Here is a 17563-nt window from a genome sequence, read left to right on the forward strand (position 1 = left end):
ATTTCTCTCCTTTGTTCCTAGAAAGATAACCTAAGTAGCAGGGGAAAGAAACAGTGGGATAAACAATAGGGCAGGGGTTACATATATACATATAACAGGAAAGCTTTAGTTTCCTCTAATCATCAAAAGATAATTTGAATTCCTTAAAAAGAAAGAAAAAAGAAATTAAATGGAGTAGCTAAATAATCTGCTATTTGTTGAAATGAGCCAAAATCTGGGATACAAAATACAATTTACTTTTAGAAGGAGTGTTTGACTCCTCAGAATGTGGGCATTAAACTATAGCCTAGGAATCACATGTGCCTTTCCAAGGATTTATATTGTTAGTGGCAATTCTGCTGCAATTTTTATAGCCAGAACATGCCTATGTCTATCACCATGTAGACTGTTGACTACTGAACATGGTAGCTCCATGCAATAAAGTTACATTCTCTTTTAAAAAGATTTCAGAAAGGTGTGCTCCCAGCCCATCAGAGGTGTTTCAATGAAACAACTTACTGTCAAGATCACACTGGTGGTATATTAATTCATTTATAGACTCTTTATTAAGCACCTATTATTCAACATATAATTGTATAGTTTAAACCTGATCCAACCCTAACTTTTACAATTACATGGAGAGTAAAAGGAATCATCACAAACCTAATATCTTTCCATGGACTAGCACACAGAGTGAACATCAGAAAGGGACTGTTTGCTCTTGGATTCCACTCAATGGGGTTAGTTACTGAATCGTCAGAAGCTGTTTTGATTATGTGGATGACCCCATGTGTCATATGGAGTCTGAAGAGAGCGCTACAGTGTGTCTTCAATGACACCTAGAGGCTAGTGAGCCTGGTGTGATTAGAGAGAGAGTTTGGAGGCAGGCTCGCCCTGGATATAAGTCATGGCTCAACAATGGATTTTTGAGGTGTGGTCTTGAGCAATTCACTGAACATCTCTGAACTTTAGCTTCTACATTTGTAACATGGATATCATAATAACAACCATGCATGATGGTTCCAAATATTTCATATATGTGTGGTATGCCTGGTCTAGTGCCTGTACCGTCAGCATAGTGAATATTCTGGTGTGTGTTTGCTTCTCCCTCCTTTTCTTTGTTGCAGTTGATCTTTCTACACTTCTCCCCATTCTTTTCCTTCTCCTACATGATTATCCTACCCCCTTTTAAAACTCTCTATTCCCCCTTTTTGTTGTTTTTTATCTTCAATTAATCCATATAAATCCATATAATTCATCAAAAAATTTATAAACCAAACATTAACTTCGTTATAGAAGGACAAACAGAGTGAGAATAATATCCTGAATATGTAAATACTCAAGTAGTACATGTTTATCACTGCTAAACTTACTGAAATTTTCTTTTAGTTCATGTTATAAAATGCTTTTGGTAACTAAGCAATTTATTTTTTTTTTTAATTAAAAAATTTTTTAATGTTGACATTATTGCAGGAATCCCCCCTTAAAGCCCCCCCTCTTTGCCCACCTCCACCCTCCCCCATTAACCCCTTCCTTGGCCTTTACCAAATTATTGCCCGCATCCATGGGATATACATATATGTTCTTTAGTTACTTCCTTTACCTTCTTTATCCAGTCACTCCCATAAGCAATTTCAGTTATAGTGTCTGCTTTACCATTCTCTTTTTAATCGATTCAGAGATTGCAGTTATTTGGAATGTCATTTTTGTGACTGACGATTTCGATACTGTGAATAAATCTGACTAATTTTTGAATGACAGTGGAGAACAGGTTGCTCATACCTTCCATAGCAATAAAAAGAGAATCCTATTAGGTTGCCAGGGTCTAAATCGGTTTCAAAGTTGATGACATTTGATATTCTGAAAATAACATGAAACACACCACTAATTTAAAAATGTCAAAAGACACTTCAATTCAGCTTCCCTTTATAATGCCTAACAGTGCCTTCAGAAAAGCAGATTTTAGTACAGAAAGAAAAAAAAAAAAATCTTTTTTTTTTTTTTTTTTTTTTGCAGGGTTGGTTTAGCCCTGGCCAAGTCTTTGTGTTGGATGAGTACTGTGCCCGTTATGGCGTGAGAGGCTGTCACAGACACCTCTGCTACCTTACAGAACTGATGGAACATTCAGAAAATGGTGCTGTCATTGACCCAACCCTGCTCCATTACAGCTTTGCATTCTGCGCCTCTCACGTGCATGGCAACAGGTACTTTTACTTGCAAACACACAGTGAAATGTGTAGGGTTGACTTGGGAAGAGAGAAAAATGTGCTTTGTCATTATCACCTAGTAACAGATTTTAAATAGCAAACACTTTTTAAGAGAGGAAAAAACCCACAAAGGAAAAATGTACATCAGTATGCTGTTGATTTAAGTGGGCTGCATTTTAATGTTCCTTTTCGCCATTAAAGCCACTTGGAAAAGAGTGAGAGAGAATATCTGAGATTAGAAGTTACCTTTTAGTTCTTAGGAACCACCTAGTACCAGGGTCTGCACAGCTTGAGTGTCATTGGTGTCGCTGTTATAATGCATATGTGTGTCTGGGTAGATTTTGCTGAGAGGTTTGTGTATTCCTAATGATCCTGGCTTTTCCACTTTGAATAAGCTTTCATTGATAAGGCAGCATAAATAATGGAGATTACGTAGTTTCTTCTCCCAGCCCCTTTCCTAGTCTACCCTTTAGGAACAAGTATCACCTTTTAGCACTCCAGTGACCTCATCTCTTGCTTTACTAAAGGGGCAAGAAATCACTTGATGCAGATGCCCAAATCTGTGTACCTCTGAGCTTAAAATCTCTCCACGTCACTCCCCCGTCATTTCTTAATCTTGTTCCAGAGAACCTAGGAGGTACCCCAGCTAGAACCCGAAAAGGAGGTATCCCTATCCCATCCCTTCTTTACCTTGCTTCAACCAGTATTCCATCACTCCCGCTTTATGTGTCTTTTCTCCCCACAACCCTGACTAAACTCCACCTCACCTCACAACATAACAGAGTGGTCAAGACATTCCAAAATCTGACTGCCTGGTTCCAAATTAATACTCATTCACTGTGTGAGGAAGGGCAAGCTTCTTACTCTGTCTCTGCTTCATTCCCTATAAGAAAGACATAAAATAGAATCTCTCTCAGAAATCATAAATTGTGGTAAGGATTAAATACAATCATATATATCAAGCACTTAGAACAGTGCCTGGCACAGGAGTGGTCAGAAGTGTTACGTGATACCGAATGTCATCTTAAGTATTGTTATCATGTGAAGCTACCTTTCCACTGACCTCTCACCTTTGGCCTGTCTCGCTGCGAGCTGCATGCTTGCCAATGGGGCATTTTGAAATGGATTGCCTAGTGCCCTAATCCAGCAGCCTCTGCTCCAGCTTCCCTCTCCTGACTCTCTTTGAAAAGTTGATGCTATGGAGCATCTAAGACCCTGTGCTGCTTAAAGTGCTGCCTATCTCCCTGGAGGCAGCACCGTCTCGGCTCTCCTCTTACTTATTTTTTACCATTTCTTTGCTAATAGTTCCTGTTCCTCCAGACCCCAAGTACAGTCAGTCTAGTGTTTTTTCTCACATCTGTTCTCAAACTTGCTCTCTTCTTTCTGAGAACTTTTCTACTTCAGTGGAAAATTCTACTTCAGTGATCTCACCCCTTTCCACAGCTTCAACTATGACCTCTCTTGGTGTAAATGATTCCAACCCAGTGATTCTCCTAAAAAACAGATCTCCATCAACAATTGGGGGCTTGGATGTTCTGCTGGGACTTTCAACCCTCCTTGCATAAAATTAAATCCATCATCTCACTAAACCTCTCTTAGCTCCTAGCAGAGTGCCTGGCAAAAAGTAATACTCCTAGCACAAAGTAAGCGTTCAGTAAATATTTGATGAATGAATGAATGAACGGCTTCAGTATTTGTACTACTGTTACTTGCATTCACGGCCCATTCACTATTCATTCGTCTTTTTCTTTACCTCCAGTGTCAATATTCTGTCTTCATAGTACTCCTCAAATTTGTCTTTCTACCATTTCCATGCACCTACCCTAATTCTGGCCTTCATTTTTTCTTGCTTATCTGTGTTTATTCATTTCTGTGCTGCTTTTTTCACCCTACAGTAGTCTAGCAATCGCCTTCTAAATTACAGATTAATTTTTATTATATGCCCTTTCAAAAAACTTCAGTGGTTCTTATTTGGTTACTAAATTAAAACTAGATCCCATACTATAATATTAGGGTTTTCCCCATGTCATCTTATTCTCTCTACTCAGTATGAAATCTAAATATTTTTTTACACAGGAACCTTACCCCAGATAACCTGTTCATTTTCCCTGTAGTGTTTCTATTTCCAAGTTTTGTGACAGTCAGATATCACAAAACTCCTCTATGAAGACTTAACTTGTTCAGACACTAAACCTTTTACCTGTAGCTCTCTTATTAACTTTATCATGAATACTTATATGTTATGAACACACACACACACACACACACACCCACACACACACCCTTACCTACTTCTATTCTACTAGATCATATTTTGAAGGCAAAAACTACTCTCGTTCACCAATTATCCTCTGAAGACCTTACCACAGTGCCTTGCATGTTGTGGGTGCACAGTAAATATTTGTTGAATTGCAGTTGCCACTGTTGCCATTTCCCATCCCAAAATAAAAGTGATTCTAGTCTTAGAACCTAGTCAAGCTTTCACCTCATGCAACTTAGCCTTATGTGGAAATCAGGGGTATGTTGCAGATTACGGTTGTTTTCCCCATCACCTCAAACCATCTGCAGTCAGCAAACTTGGGGGGTGGAGAGAAGAACAGGCACAGTCAGGATGGCTAATCTTTGATAGCCAGCATGTGAGGAGCTGTTTTACTAAAACTGCCTCTTACCTCCTGGCTCCATCCTAATTCCTCCTGACCAATGGATATCAAAGGGTAGGCCTCCAATGTTAGGCATCCCTCCGAAAAGCAAGAAGACAACATGGATGCAACGAAACAGACATGCCCAACACATTTTGTAGGATCAGGTTATTTTTCTCCTTAACACAGAAAGGTAGCATTAAATTGAAAACATTACATAGGAAATTCAGCTAATGCTCACCCAAAATGTATGTGTTTGAGACACATTTTAATGGAAAGTTACTGAGGCAACTGGGAGCTGCTGCCACTGCCTGGGAGGCAGCCTGATTTGAATTTATAGGTTGCCATAGTTACTTTTATTCTGTAAAAGTATTGTTTTCTTTATAATGGTACACTGTAAAGTGTAATTTAAGGTATATTTATATGTTCATGCATATATTAATAATACACATTAAGTCCATTTTCCTAGTTAAAATCTGTACATATGCAGGTATCTCTGGGTGGTGGTTTAGAATAGAAATTAGTCAATCTCTGAGTCAACATTTAGGTCACATGGAGCTTAAGAAAAAACAAAGGAAGACGTTCAGGTTTTAGGGAAATTGGAACCTCAGTTTAGGATAGAAATGATCCAAGATAAACTGAAAGGTATGAGGTTTCCTATAATTTTCAGAGTTAAACAGATGTCATTCAGAAATGCCATGCTGTCACAGTGAAAGAATAAAAAGAGGCAGAAGATCTCTCCCTGAATCTTGGCCCCGAAATTTACAAACTGACCCATGTCGGGCAAATCATTTAACCTTCCTGAAGCTCAGAGTTCACATGTAAAAGGGGAAGTACTAAAGCGCGGGGACTGGATAATTATCAAATGCTCTGTCTGTATTGATTAGTTATTATTCTAATACGCTTCTCTTTGTCACCCAGCGACAAGAATGTGAATTATGAGAGGAGGAAAAACATGAAAAATAGATGGTTGTACCTCAGGCTAAATGGAAATATTTCAGTGTGTATGCAATTATACTCTTAATTTCTTTGCTAATAGGCTATTCAGGTTTGAGCAGCCTGTCCTTGTGAAAATCAGTCTCTTATCCATGTCTGCAGCATCTGATATTTACATAGCTTTTCATTAAATAAAAACACTGTCAATGTCAAGTCTGACGTCCCAGTCAGTGTTTGCCATCTTCTCTTTTTATGATCACTTTTACATCTGTCAAGACACACACTAAGAGAGTCATTTTGCTCATTGCTTGAACTACCCCTATGAAAAACTGAAAAGGAGAAAAGACTGCCTTTTGTTCCTGACTGAAGTGAAGGACGGCAGTGCTGTCTGGAGGGGAGGCTTCTCCGAAGCACAACCTTTTCCAGCGCTGAGCTCTCTAGATGTGTTGCTTCGGTGCAGATGCATCTTCTCTGAATAGCACTCTGAGTGTCTCAGGAATAAAAGAATAGAGTTAAACAGAAAAGGTCTGGCTGGTGCTAAGACTGAGAAAGAGAGAAAAAAAGAAAGAGAGAGAAAAAAGTGAGTCAAGGACAGAAACAGACGCTCTCCTGCGGATGACAGCCACACACGCCGGTGAATGACACAGCCACGCGCCCAGCAGCCGTGCCACCGGGAGGAAAAAGAGACTTTCCGAGACAATGCATCGAGGGCAAAGTTCTAGGCTGATGTGTGTGGTTATACCGCTTGGTTTCGTACGTCAGGCTGAGGGTGGAGAAACAAAGGCAGTAGCACAAAATGGCTTTTATGTTTCAGTGTAATGTAAGATCCGCGGCGTGTTCCCTGACTCCTCGGTGGTTTCCAAGGGCCGCCCTGGAGCTGCTGCACAGCTGGAGAGGCCCGCTCAGTGCAGCAGGCCTATAGCTTATACATCAATTAATCCCTGTTTTCTATGGATTCCAGATCATATCACAGAGAGGTAGACAACCTTTATGGGCATCAGTCAAATCATATCACAACACACCTCAGAAATTATGTTTCATCTCCCTGCTTCTAATTTTAGAGACGATGCATTTTTGAATAAAATCAGATAATTACATAAATTAGGACCATTAAGAATTTTCATTACCACATTTGTTACTCTATTTTTATTGTTGACACTATTACAGATATCCCCATTCCCCCCACCCTTTGCCCACCTCCACCCAGCCCCCAAACCCTCATTACCACTTTTTTTTTTAATGTTTTTGTTGATTTCAGAGAGAGGGAGAGGGAGAGAGAGATAGAAACATAAATGATGAGAGAGTCATGGATCGACTGTCTCATGCATGCCCCCTACTAGGGTTGAGCCCTCAACCCGGACATGTGCCCTGACTAGGAATCGAACTGTGACCGCCTGGTTCATAAGTTGAAGTTCAACCACTGAGCCACGCCGGCCAGGCTCATTACCACTTCTTAATTCTCCTCTTGGATATATGATGTAGAGAAATGAAGTATAAATGTTATACAAATTCTGAATCTAGACACTCACTTCTTGAACAGGTGAGCAATCAGATCAAATATCAAAGCAAGGTTATCCTTACATAATCTGGCCAATCTGACATATTACCTTCTACAGTGGTACCTCAGTTTTTGAATGTCTCCGTTGACAAGCATTTCGGTTTATGAACGCCATAAACCCAGAAGTAAATGCTTCAGTTTTCGAACGCGCCTCGAAAGTCGAAAATGCCATGGGGCTTCCGTTAAGTGCAAGATCCTGAGGTCTAGCTGTCGGCTCTTGATCCCTTGGTTTTCGAACGTTTCAGAACTCAAACGGTATTCTGGAATGAACTACATTTGACAACCGAGGGACCACTGTATATGCTATGTGTGCAAAGATTGAAGGGCAGTTATCAGTGAATGCCTTTAAAATCTGCATGGAGGGTTCTTTTTTGAATATCAGAAACTATAGAACTACCCTAGATCTGCCACAAACTTTCCCAGCAGTAATATCTATCCCCACACAACCTCAAGTTCAATACTTGATCACAAGATAATTATGCCTTTTAAAACAAGATAAGACAGACAAAAACAGAACAAAAAGGAGTGGTATGGGGAGAAACTTGGTATGTTGGAAATAGCAGTGAGCTAGGAGTCAGACCATCCATCTTCGTGTCCTTGTTCTTCTGAGTTATTTCATTTTCCTTAATTGGTCTCAGCCTCAGTTTCTCATCTCTTCATTGGGAATAATAACATTAATGTTGTCTACTTTTATATAGCTCCTAAGGAGGTCATATAAATTATGTAAACACTTTATAAATGACGAAATATCATTTAAATATTGAGTTGGTGATATTTTACGTACACTACAGTAGTTAAATAAGCTTTGAGGAATTGTTGTGTAGAAGACCGACAGTGCAAAGGTGAACTTTGAGGGTGCCATTGTTACAACAGCATACTCTCGACAAGTGTTAGGTAGAAGATGAGACTGGGAAGCAATGAGCGAGTGCTGCACCTCATGTACTGTCCATGATCATTAGGAGGAACCATGGGCTCTGGGATCTCCCCTTCCAACTACTTCATCTCAGCTCCTCATGCTACTGGAAAACACTGTAGCCTAATGTGGGAGTGCGGAAGACCCAGCCAAAACAGGAGTCAAGAACCCCATTGTGCACAGTAAGCAAGTCACCAGACTACAACTTGGGGATAGTTACTCAAGCCATGTAATCACTCTCCTCTGTTTTTTCTTCACACATTTCATTCACAGCAAAAAACTCCTGGATTTTTCTGAAACAATGCATAAAAGAGCCTACTGAAGATAAATCATGGAGGAAGAGACAAGGGAACGGGACCATTTCAGTATGTGTTAGAATATAGGTCAGGCTAACAAGGAACAGAAACAAGAGCAACTCCTCTGGTGTAGCTTGTCTTAAACTTGGGACCTTCAGAGCCTTCTTAACATCTAGAGTTGGGGGGGGGAAGAATTTGGGGTCTTGAGTTGGATTTCCATGTAGCTTGCTAACATACTAAAGTTTTTAAAGAAGATAGTACATATATAATGCTATTACTTAGAAACAATCAAACAGAACAAAACTATATATATATATGTATATATATATATATACACATCTGTGGCACTTATGATTACTGTTTCCATCAGTTCAGGATTTTTAGATCTATGTTGATGCTCAAGATTGGCCTTTTATTTTAGTTTCTCATACTGTTTGTGTCAGGATTTGGGATACAGGTTATTGCAGCCATATAAAGTGAGTTGGGTAGCTTTCCCACTTGTTATGTATAGTATTCAAATAAGTTGACCAAGATCTCATCTTAGAAGGCAAGGGAAGGGTGGGGGTGGGGGCTAGAGGGAGGTGGCCAAAGAGCAGGGGAAATGAGAGACATCTGTAATAGTGTCAACAATAAAATTTTCAAAAACCTCATATTAAAACCATCTGGGTGTGGGGACTTACTTGTGGAAAGATATTTAACTATTGTATCATTTTATTTTGTAGTTAAAGATCTATTCAGGCTTCCCATTTATTTCTTCAGTAAGTTTTGTCAGGTTATAATTTTCTAGGAAGTAGTGCATTTCAGATGCATTGCTCTATCTGCAAATAATTTCCTTTTCTCATTCTAATATTTATTTTTTACCTTCTCTCTTTCTCTTCAATCCATCTTACCAGAAGTTTGTAAACTTTTATAAACTCTTCAAAGATGTAACTTTGGCTTTGTTGAACTCTCTTGTTTCTTTGTTTTCCATTTCATGAACTTTTTAAAAAATAAAGTTTTTATTTTAGAATAATACTAGATCTACAGAAAAACTTGGAAGATAATATAGAGAGTTTCTGCATTTCAGTTTCCTCTGATGTTGTCTTCGCACATTACCATGGTATGTTTGTCAGTACTGAGACCAATACTGGCACATTACTGTTAACTAACCACCAAGCCTTATTCGGATTTCACCAGTCCATTTTCAAAATTAATGTCCTTTTTTGTGTTCCAGGATTCACTCAGGGTACCACATTGCATTTGTTGTCCTGTCTCCTCTGATCTGTGACAGTTTCTTGGCGTTTACTTGTTTTTCATGACCTTGACACTTTTGAGGAGTACTGGTCAAGAATTTTGTCAGACATTACTCAATTTAATTTCTCTGACATTTTCATGACTAGATTTGGGTTATGGGATTTTGAGGAGATGAAATACACTTTCTTCTAATTCTGTCAAGGAGTAATGATATCCACAGGACATCACTCGCCATGTTAACCTTGATCACTTGCTTAAGGTGATGTTTGCCAGGTTTCTCCACTGTAAATATATTATTTTACTTTCTTCATACTCATCAAATCTTCTCAATGGAAGATTTGTCTCCTCTCCCCTATTTACTTGGTCAACCATTTATATCAATATGGATTCATATATAATTCCTTTATACTTTGGGTTATAATCTGATTCTACTTTATTTGCTTTGTTCCTTAAACTGTTCTAGCTTGAGCCACAGAGAGCTCTTTTAGACTGACTCCCTGTGATGTGCTCCATCCTTTGGGTTGTTTTTTATTTTGTTGTTGTTTTGAGCACTTTCTTTCTTCCTTATACTAAAACATCCTCCAAGCTTACCTTATATTTTCCCTGCCTCAGCCCTAGAATCAACCATTTCTCCAAGGACCCCTAAATCCTTTTATTAAGGAATGGTATTTAGAAACCAAGATCTGGATGATGATATGCTTATTGCTACAGGGTTGTCATTCTCTCACTGGACAGAGCTAGGCGATATGTGTACGTATACTAACCTGTGAGTTCATCTGTGAGTCTCCAACTCCAGCCCATTACCATGTTAGCCTTCCTTTCAGGTTTGTCTGTAACTTCTCTCTTCAATAGTGAGAAGCCTGGCTTCCCCAGTCACCATGTCTTTACTTAGAGTTCAGTGTCTGTGTGCAGGTCTTTTAGTTAGTAGCCTTACAGTTTCTAGTCAAAACACTGTTTGCCGAAGTCCAGTAGGACAGCTTTTTTCTCTCCCACTCTCTTTAGTGAGGTTATGTCATACAATGCAGTTAGTGTCCTTGTCACAATATGCATTCTGTCCTGAGATCCCTAAACATCCTGGTGGACAGAGTGTTGTTTGTTTTCTTCAAGTTTGTATTTAGTAAAGCTCATGTTCTGTGCTGTCCGGTTCTTATAGTTCTGTGGGTTTTCAGAGTCATATATTCACCACCCTAGTGTCATTCTGAACAGTTCCGTCACTCAAAAAGCTTCCCAAATATTGTCTCTGATTTGATTATTTCTTTCTTCTACTTTATTGGGTTATTTTTTGCTAACTTCCTGTTAGATGTTACTTGTTAGCTTTTTTTCTTTTATAACATAAGCATTTAAGTTTCCCACCAATTACTGCTTTTACTACATATATAGATTTTGATATGTAATATTTGATTAAAATTCACTCTAATTCTAATTTTTCATTACAATTTCTCTTTGACAAAGGGCTATTTATAAGTATAGTTTTAAATTTCTTAGAAAATGAAGCTTTTTTTGTTTGCTTTTCCCTTGAGAACTGATACCTAACATGATTTCTTTCTGTTCATAGAATGTAATCTGTATGATACTTATTCTTCATAACTTGCTGAGAGACTTTCTTTATGGCCAACTATTTGTCATATAGTCTAAATGTTTCATGTTGCTTGAAAAAAGTATACTCTGTAGCTTGGTAGGGCAAGCAGGACTTGCATGGTTCAGATCTTTTAAACTCTTCTTAATGATTTGCCTGTTTGATCTGTGTGATTTTGACCAAGATGAGTGGAAAGCTGCAACTACCATGGTGGTTTCTCCCTTTTACTTCTGCCATATTTTGCTTTTTATACTTTGAGGCTGTTTATTTGCTGCATTTAAGTTTAAAATTGTTTAATCTTCCTAGTGAACAGAAATTATTACTATTTAGTGACCCTCTATAACTAATAATGCATTTTACATTGAAGATTATTTACTTTTTAAAAATTTATCTTCATTGTTGAAAGTATTACAAATGTCCCCTTTTCTCCCCATTGATCCCCTCCACCTTACCCCCAGGCTATCCCATACAAATGTCTGTGTCCATGGGTTATGCGTATAAACATAAAAGTTTTTTGATTAATCTCTCCCTGCCCACTCCCCCACTCCCACCTTCCCTCTGAGATCCCTCAGTCTGTTCCATGCTTCTGTGTCTCTGGATCTATTTTGTTCATTAGTGTATTTTGTTTATTACAGTCCACATATGAGTGAGATCATGTGGTACTTGTATTTCTCTGACTGACTTATTTCACTAAGCATAATACTCTCCAGTTCCCTCCATCCTGTCCCAAAGGATAAGAGATCCTTCTTTTTTACAGCTGCATAGTATTCCATGGTATAAATGTCCCACAGCTTTTTTATCCACTCATCTACTGATGTGCACTTGAGAAGAATGTATATTCTGCAGCTTTGAGGTGGAATGTTCTGTAAATGTCAATTAAATCCATCTGATCTAGTGTGTCATTTAGGGTCACTGTTGCCTTGTTGATTTTTTGTCTGGAAGACCTATCCAGTGAAGTCAGTGGGATATTAAAGTCTCCTGGTATGGCTGAATTGCCGTCGATCTCTCCCTTAAAGTCCTATAGAAGTTTTTTTTTTTTTAATATTTAGGTGCTCCTATATTGGGTGCATATATGTTTATTAGGATTATATCCTGTTGTTGGATCAATCCCTTTAGTATTATGTAGTGCCCTTTCTTGTCTCTTGTTATGGTGTTCATTTAAAGTCTGTTTTGTCAATTATGAATGGGTATTGCTACACCAGCTTTTTTTCATTTCTATTTGCATGAAAAAATTTTTCCATCCTTTTACTCTCATCCTGTATAAGCCTTTGATTTGAGATAGGTCTCTTGTAGACAGCATATATTTGGGTCAGGTTTTCTTATCCATTCAGCCACCTTATGCCTTTTTATTGGAACATTTAATCCATTTATATTTAAAGTGATTATTGATAGGTACTTATCTATTGCCATTTTAATTCTTTATGCCTATGTTTCTCTCTATATATATTTCTACTTCAATTACAGCAGTTCCTTTAACATTTTCTGCAGTGCTGGTTTGGTGGTGATAAACTCCTTTAGCCTTTTTTTGTCCGGGAAGCTCTTCATTTCACCATCTATCTGGAATGATAGTGTTGCTGGATTGAATAGTCTTGGTTTCAGATCCTTGTTTTACATTACCTTGAGTACTTCATGCCATTCCCTCTGGCTTGTAGATTTTCTGATGAGAAGTCAGCTGACAGCCTTATGGGATCGCCTTTGTCGGTAACAGATTGCTTTTCTCTAGCTACTTTTAAGATTCTGTCTTTGTCTTGAATTCTTGGCATTTAATTATGATGTGTCTGGGCGTGGGCCTCTTGGGATTCTTCTTGCTTGGGACTCTCTGTGCTTCCTGAACTTGTGTGACTTTTTCTTTGACCAGGTTAGGGAAGTTTTCTGCCATTATTTCTTCAAACAGGTTCTGTAACCCTTGCTTATTCTCTTCCCCTTCTGTTACTCCAGTGATGTGTTATTGTTACATTTTATGTTGTCCCGTAGCTCTCTTAGACTGTCCTCCTGTTTTTTAATTGTTTTTTCCTTTTGGATCTCTGAGTGATTTTTTTCTACCCTGTCTTTTGATTTGCTGATCTGATCCTCAGCTTCCTCTAATCTGCTGTTTATTTCTTCCAATGTATTCTTTATTTCTTCTATGTCATTCTTAATTTCCTTCATAGTTTCCATATCTTTTTTCATGCTGTGACCATGCTTACAATCAGTATTCTGAACTCTATATCTGATAGATTGCTTATGTCCATTACATTTAGCTCTTGTTCTTGAGACTTCTCTTGTTCTTTCATTTGGGGCTTGTTTTTTTGTCTCCCATTTTGGCTGCCTGTTTGGGTTTGTTTCCATGTATTACGTAGATCTGCTGGGACTCTCAGACTTTTTGGAGGGTCTCTGGTTCAGGCCAGTGTCAGGTGCTGTTTGTGACTGTCCCTGAGTACCCTGTTTGGAGCTATCAACAACCCCCAGCTTGAGGTCCCCTCTTTTGGGGCTGGATGTGTTTGGACAGAACCAAGATGCACACCAAAGTCTGCTTTTCCAAGGCCTGGGTCCAGAAACAGATTAGGCAAAGACTCAAAGCACTCTGAGGTCTGGCTCTGCCTCCTGGCTGATTTATCTGATTCTCTTAATATGTCTCAGGCTGTAGAAACTCCTCTGGGTAGGGCAAGAGATTTTTCAACAGGGTGGGGCCATTGTTTCCCCCCCAGGCAAAAGCAGCAAGTTATCTGCCTGAAAAAGATGTCCTCTGCAATGTGTGGAAATGACTCAGCACTGGAATCAGTGGGGGGGAGGCCCTGAGCTCTATGTCCAGAGCCCACAACCCTAGATTCTCCTCACACAGCCCCAGCCCACTCTACCCTCTCTCTGCTGGAACCCAAGGTAAGTGGCTTTGCACAAAACTTTGTGCATTGGCTCTTTACAAGGGTGCCTGCAGTTCTGCCTTCTCCCCCTGGCCAACAGAAACCCTGCTGCTTTCACAGCCATATGTTTTATGGGCACCATTCTCAGTTCTGGTGATCTTGGCTGGGAAGCCCAGAATCCTCAGTGGGAATCTCCTACAGCTGAGGAACCTTTAACTGCTGCCTGTGGGAGCCCAGCCAGCCCTTTTATGCCTCTGCACTTCCTACCAGTCTCTATGTGGTCTCCACTTTTCCTCCTTGGTTATGAGGGTGCTCTGTAGTTCATCTCCAGTTGCAGTTGATTATTCAGGATAATTTTTCTATATTTTAATTATAATTTCAGTTTGGTCCTGGGAGAGTTTCAGTGTAGCTTCTGCTCAGTCTGCCAACATCTTTAATCTCTCATTGAAGTTTATTTAGATGGTCATTGATGTTAGCCTTTTGGTGAGTATTTGTCTAATATATATTTATCCATACTTTTAGGTTTTCTGTATTCATGTATTTTAGTACATCTTAAAAATAGTAATCTAGATTCTGATTTAATTATCCAACATGAATTTATTTTTTTAAAATCAGTTTAGCCCATTTGCAGTTATCATGTATATTGATATAAGTAAATTTATTTCTACCATTTGTGGCTTTCCTTTTTTGGTTCATATTTGTAAGATTTTTTCGTTTCTTTTTTTTCTCCTCAGTAGTTAACATTTTACAACATTCGAGATTTTGTAATGTATGTATGTTTTCAGTCTTATACTAATCACAAAACTTCCCCTCCTCCATGTTTATATTATAAAAATAGGAAAGCTAACTAGAGTGCACAGAAGTTAGAACATTTTACCCCAATCACTCTCTTCCTTGCTTACATGTTTATGTTGTCTGGTATTTTATTCGTATCCTTATTTGTTTGTTTTCTAATCTTACAAATTATATATCATTTTTATTATTTTGTATCCAGTAGTTCCTTAAATTTAGAAATTATTTTCCTTTTTCCAAAAGTATATTTGGACTTTCCTATAATGGAGCACCTAGGGGTAGTGAATTTTTATTTGAGATTGTCTTTGTTTTATCTACATTTTTAAAAGAAAATTTAGCTAGGTATAAAGGTCTTAACTGACAGATATTTTCTCTCAGAACGGTGAAGATAATACTCCACTTTCTTCTGGCCTTCTCTGTTACCATTAAGAGGGCTCTTGGCAATTCAATTGCTAATCTTTTGAGGGGAAATTGCCTTTGTTCTCTGGATTCTTTTAATACTATTTTGTTCTTTTGTGTTTTGTGGGTTCACTATAATATAGCTACATGTGGGTTTATTTCCATATATTCTGTTTGAGATTCTTCTGATCCATCTACATTGATATTGGGTAAATTTAGATTTCATTTAATCTGATTGGGATCTGAAGATCCATGTTTGTCATTAGTTCTGGAAAATTGTTATCTCTTCTCTTTTGAAACTCCAGTTATCCATAAATTAGGTCTTTTGTCTTCTATATCTCTTAATGTCTCTAATATATATTCTATCTATTTATTTCTCCAGTCATATGCTATGTAATGTTTTCAGTTCTATCTTTCAGATCAGGACTTGGAAAACTTTTTCTGTAAAGGGCTAGATAGTAAATATTTTGGGCTTTGCAGGCCATATGGTTTCTGTCACAGTTACATAGTGTAAAAACAGCCATGGATGATATGTAAATGAATGAGTATGTCTTGTTTTCAGTACAATTTTATTCACAAAGCCAGATGGTGGGCTATAGTTTGCCAACCCTTACTCTTTCCCAAGTCTCTTTTCATCTATGACATCTACATTTTTAAAATTAAGTTTATTAGAGTGACATTGGTTAATAGAATCATATAGGTTTCAGGTGTAGATTTCTATGATTCAAGATCTGTATATTGCACTGTGTGCCTTTTTTTTTTTTTTTTAAACCCTCACCCGAGGATATGTTTCTACTGATTTTAGAGAGGAAGGGAGAAAGACAGAAACATCATTGTAAGACAGAAATATCAGTTGGTTGCCTCCGTACATGACCCAACCAGGGAGGATCGAACCTGCAACCTAGGCATGTGCCCTGACCAGGAATCAAACCTAAAACCTTTTTGGTGCATAGAAGGGCACTCCAACCAACTGAGCCACCCAGCCAGGACTATGACATTTACTTTTTAATCTACTCAGTATATTGTTAATTTCATTTATTAAATCTTTTAGTTTTGTAAATCCTGTTTAGTTCTTTTTGAAATCTGCGTGGTCATTTATAAATATCTCTTATTCCTTTCTTGGTTTGTATTCCTTTTTTTTGTTTTATTTTTAGACCTTTTGTTTTATTATTAGCTATTTTATGATCATTGCAATAACTAAATTTTCTTAGATATTTATATCTGCTGTTTCTGCTGATGTTTAAGCCACTATTCTCTCATCTTGGAGATTCCTTACCTGCACAGTAGTATCCAATAGGTCAAAACTATGAGGCATATTTTCAGGAAAGACTCGTTTTTCACTCAGTCTATATAGATGTGGTAGAAACAGACAGGTTTCCTTGTTGGCTCCCTTTTGCAAGATTATTGATTCTTCCTAGCCCATCATTTCACTGATAGTACAGCCTATTCAAGTTTCCCATTTTTTACAGGCATCTCAGATTCAGTAGTGACCCATGCACATTAGGTCTCTGACCCAGTGGTCGATTCCCTTGAGCATAGCTGTAAAGTGTGCTTGGTATCAACATTTGCTCCCAAGGAAGCTCTGGTATTAACTTTCACTCCTACTTTGGTTTCAGCTCCTGATTCTTTTTTGTTTCCCTGCCCTTTGGAGAATTTATTTTTTAATTTTTAATAAGTATAGCACAATATGTAAGTGTGCCTGTTATAATTTATATAGTGTTTAGGTGTTTTATAGTGAAGAGGGATTTGGAAAGTAACAAGTAAGTCTACTATATGAGAAGCAGAAGTCTCATGATAAAATTTGCAATTTGAAAAATATTAGACATCTCTATGGAGCAACTTCTATACCCTCTGCTGTAGGATCCACCTGATTAACTGCTGCTCATTTATCGTATCTCAGCTTAAATATCATTCCAAAACTCAGTAATTCCTTGAAAATCTAAACCACATCAGGTCTGTGTACTTTTGCCCTTCTTAAATGTAATTGTACACTTATTGTCTGATTTTTCTTTCTTTTTTTTTTTTTTTTAATATGTATTTATTGATTTCAGAGAGAGGGAGAGAGAGAGTCGAAACATCAATGATAAGAGAGCTGTCATTGATTGGCTGCCTCCTCCAGACCCCCAACTAGGGATTGAGCCCGCAATCTGGGCATGTGTCCTGACCGGGAATTGAACTGCAATCTCCTGGATCGT

At 38.2% G+C, this 17563-nt stretch overlaps 1 protein-coding gene across 1 annotated transcript in view; it reads left to right on the forward strand.

Annotated features, from left to right (window-relative positions):
* The window catches only part of CADPS2 (calcium dependent secretion activator 2), a 539314-nt gene that overhangs the window by 376517 nt on the left and 145234 nt on the right, over positions 1-17563 (forward strand). The window contains exon 13 of the mRNA XM_016213343.2: positions 1996-2183. Coding sequence (XP_016068829.2) covers positions 1996-2183 — 188 coding nt within the window. The remainder of the gene's footprint in view (positions 1-1995; positions 2184-17563) is intronic.

Source organism: Miniopterus natalensis, chromosome 10, assembly GCF_054644295.1.
Source record: "Miniopterus natalensis isolate mMinNat1 chromosome 10, mMinNat1.hap1, whole genome shotgun sequence".
In the NCBI taxonomy this organism is placed as follows: domain Eukaryota; kingdom Metazoa; phylum Chordata; class Mammalia; order Chiroptera; family Miniopteridae; genus Miniopterus; species Miniopterus natalensis.